At 35.1% G+C, this 3494-nt stretch overlaps 1 protein-coding gene across 2 annotated transcripts in view; it reads right to left on the reverse strand.

Annotated features, from left to right (window-relative positions):
* Positions 1-3494, reverse strand: part of LOC106882040 (tyrosine-protein kinase RYK) — a 239675-nt gene that overhangs the window by 98642 nt on the left and 137539 nt on the right. For both annotated transcript variants that reach the window (XM_052974851.1, XM_052974852.1), the window contains exon 2: positions 381-508. In XM_052974851.1, the coding sequence (XP_052830811.1) occupies positions 381-508 (128 nt within the window). The remainder of the gene's footprint in view (positions 1-380; positions 509-3494) is intronic.

The raw sequence follows: 3494 nt of genomic DNA on the forward strand, positions 1-3494 counted from the left end.
ATGTATTATTGAATATCAAATCTTGAACATCATATCTCTCTCTCACTCTCAAGCCTAGGAGGCTGCAAATCTGCAACAAGAGATGCAACCTTCCAAAATTATAGCAGTGAAATCTTCTCAAATCACATCAGACCGTCTGTCTACAACCCCCCCCCAAAAAAAAACCCCCACCCTTGGGAGCCTATATAGAGCTGCACTCTCATTTGCACAAATATTTGATCTCAGTTTTTATTATATTCTGTAGTAAGATGTGAATTCAAAATGTACAAATATCAAATATCGAAGCCAAAATACAGTGAAGTATCTACTTTGATGGGCTACTCTGTTTGGCCATTTTGCCAAGATACATTTTGAAAGGGTTTGGAATAAGTTGGACTCACCGATTCTCTTTTTGTGCTCTGCCATGTGAAGTGAATCTCATTGATTTCTGTGGCAACTGGTAGATTGAATGAGAGGGCATGGTGGTTGATGATACCATTACGGACATAAGACAATTCTGCTGTGATGCCTACAAGAGAAACAGAAGGATAATTAGATACAACGCCCTATGAAGAAAAAGAGAAAAAGAAGGAAGAAAAATACACATTCCATGAATTTCTTTCAGACAGTAATTCTTTTCCCTTTGTAAGAAATGTTTCACTAGGTTAAGTCATGCTGATGATTTTTAAAAAGGGTGAAATAGTGTGATACATGATTTCCACTGACCAGAAATTTTAAGAACTTTATAATAAGTAAGCAGTGAGAAAACAAAATATGAATATTTTGATGTGTAGGGAAGCTGATTACATCAACCTCAATGCTCATTTGATACTTATTTCATTAACCCCAAAAGGATGAAGGCAAAAGCGATGTCAGCAGGATTTGAACTCAGAATGTAAAGACAAAATAAAATGCCACTAAGCATTTTGCCCAGCATGCTAATAGTTCTGCCAGGAAGATAATAATAATAATAATAATAATAATAATAATGTAAAAATAAAAAGGCAAGTGATGTTAAAAAATTATGCTGCTGCCATCTCAAAAAAGAGAAAAATAGGATTTTTTTAAAAAAATGTGCTAAGGGAATTAAAATTTGAAATTAGTAGGAGTGGGAGTGGGTGATAATGAGTTTTGTAATTTGTATTTTTGTTTTTTATTTTAATTTTTGCAGAACATTGAGATAGTAAAATTTTTGCAAAATTTGACAAAATTTTGACAAAAAGATGAGAAAATAAATATGCTTTTGTAATTTAATTTATATTTCTTGTGCTTTTTTTTACTCCTTATTTTTTCCTGTTTTATATTATAATTATATTGTCAGAAAGTAATTTCTCAGTTACATATTGGAAAGATAAAGAAATTCCTCAATGTTAACCAAAAAAAAAAAAAAAATTTTAATGAAAAACAAAAAAAAAACCCACGAAAACAATCAATCAATTAATCATCTATTTTAGAGGGGAGGAATTTGAAGCTAAAGAAAAATAAATTTTTAAGATTTATCAAATCATGTTAATGGAATACAATAATTTGTTTTGAAAAAATGAAAACAAAACAACAGAAAAAAATTATTGATTTCTAATAACTAGGTAAAAGTCAATATTTTGTTGAAGAAAGGAGAGAGATTCAATAAATGTTTTCCTTTCAGGAGCCACAGAAGCTCCGTGATGTTTGGTTGTTTAACTTTGGTTACTGAAGTCCTGGCTTAGTGGTTAGAGCATCGGGTTCATAATCATAAGGTAGTGAGTTGGGTTCCCAGATCGGGCTGTGTATTGTGTCCTTGAGCAAGACACTTTATTTCACGTTGCTCAAGTTACACTCAGCTGTAGAAATGAGTTACAATGTCACTGGTGCCAAGCTGTATCGACCTTTGCCTTTCCCTTGGACAACATCAGTAGCATGGAGAGGCTGGTATGAACCTGGAACTATGGTTGGAAAGCAAGCATCTTACCACACAGCCACGCCTATCTATTTTTAAAAAATTTAATTTAATTTATTTATTTATTGGTCAATCATATCAATTCTTGTGTTTATTTCATTTGATTACTTATTCAATCGATTTCTGTTTATTGAATGGCTAGCTTACCTTGTTCCAATTTTAGACAATGGAGACACTGGACTGCCAAAACTAGATGTGCGTCTCAGAGTGTTATTTCTATGCTCACACACACACAGAATATGAGATACAGATAGACTAAAAACTCACACACACACACAAACGCACGCACACACACAAACACATGCCATCAGCAAATTTTAATAGAAAAATCTTTAGAAACTGAAGAAACACACACACAAATCAGATTGTCTCTCAAACAAAAATAAATGGTCCCTGGGCAGTATGTAGCTTTTAATGAAGTTGATTGGTTTTCATTCTTTGTTTGGGCGGTGGGATGGGTGAAAGTCTTACTGAATCAAATTAACTTCATTGATGTATGTAGATATGATAAACGAACTAAATGAAATTGCAATGCTTTCATAGAGTAGGATTAGAAAGCTACGGTTGTTATTGGTAATTTTTATTCTTTTGCTTGTTCTCTCCCACTAGGCTATGGCCATGCTGGGGCACCACATCGCCATCAATTGTTATGTTTTATATTGTGTAGTTTTGATAACAAATGTATCAAAAGCCTCCCAGAGGGCTCATCATCATAGAATAGGTGATTAGGTCTGCAGAATAGCCAGCCAGCCAGCCAGCCAACCATTGTCAGTGGAAAGATGCAGGGGGGTTGGGGGTGAGGGTGTGTGGGAGTTGCTAAGAGTTTCATGGCAAGTTAAACAGTTGAGAAATTAATCTCCCTCTTGGATAGGATGCTAATCTATCACATGTAACCAGTTTCCTTCCCACCCCACCCCCGAAGATCTGGTCAGCTTCCCCACCATCGCTACCACCATCACCAGCAACAACAACAACAACAACAACAACAACGGCGGCACCAACACTCCCATCCAAGAGCTTCTCTTCCTTTTCCTCCATCCCACAGAAAATGTCTAAAGTGAACTAACTTGGTTGGAATCAAGTGCCGTGCCTGGAGACAAATGATGAAAAATGCCTGCAAGCAAAGGTGGGAGACTGGCGAAACACGGTCTGTGAGAAAGGAGAGAAAGAGAGAGAGAGAAAGAGGAAGAGAGATAGAGAAAGAGGGAGAGAGAGAGAGAGAGATGAAGTAAATGAAAGAGAGAGAGAGAGAGAGAAAGAGAATGAAAGAAAGAGTATTCAATATAATTAGTAGCTATTTGATAATTCCCATTTGAGGCAAGCTATTTTTATACCGAACACTATCACCACCACCACCACTTCTACTACTACCAATTCTATCATTAAACTATTACAACAACAAGAACAACAACAACTACTACTACTGCTACTATCACCACACGCACCACTAAAATTTCCATACCACTAACCACACTATAACTAAACTACTATAAACCAGTAACTAGAGACTACAGTGCTATTATGAAACACTATATATATTTATATATATATATATATATATATATATATATATATATAT

Source organism: Octopus bimaculoides, chromosome 19 (genome assembly GCF_001194135.2).
Source record: "Octopus bimaculoides isolate UCB-OBI-ISO-001 chromosome 19, ASM119413v2, whole genome shotgun sequence".
In the NCBI taxonomy this organism is placed as follows: domain Eukaryota; kingdom Metazoa; phylum Mollusca; class Cephalopoda; order Octopoda; family Octopodidae; genus Octopus; species Octopus bimaculoides.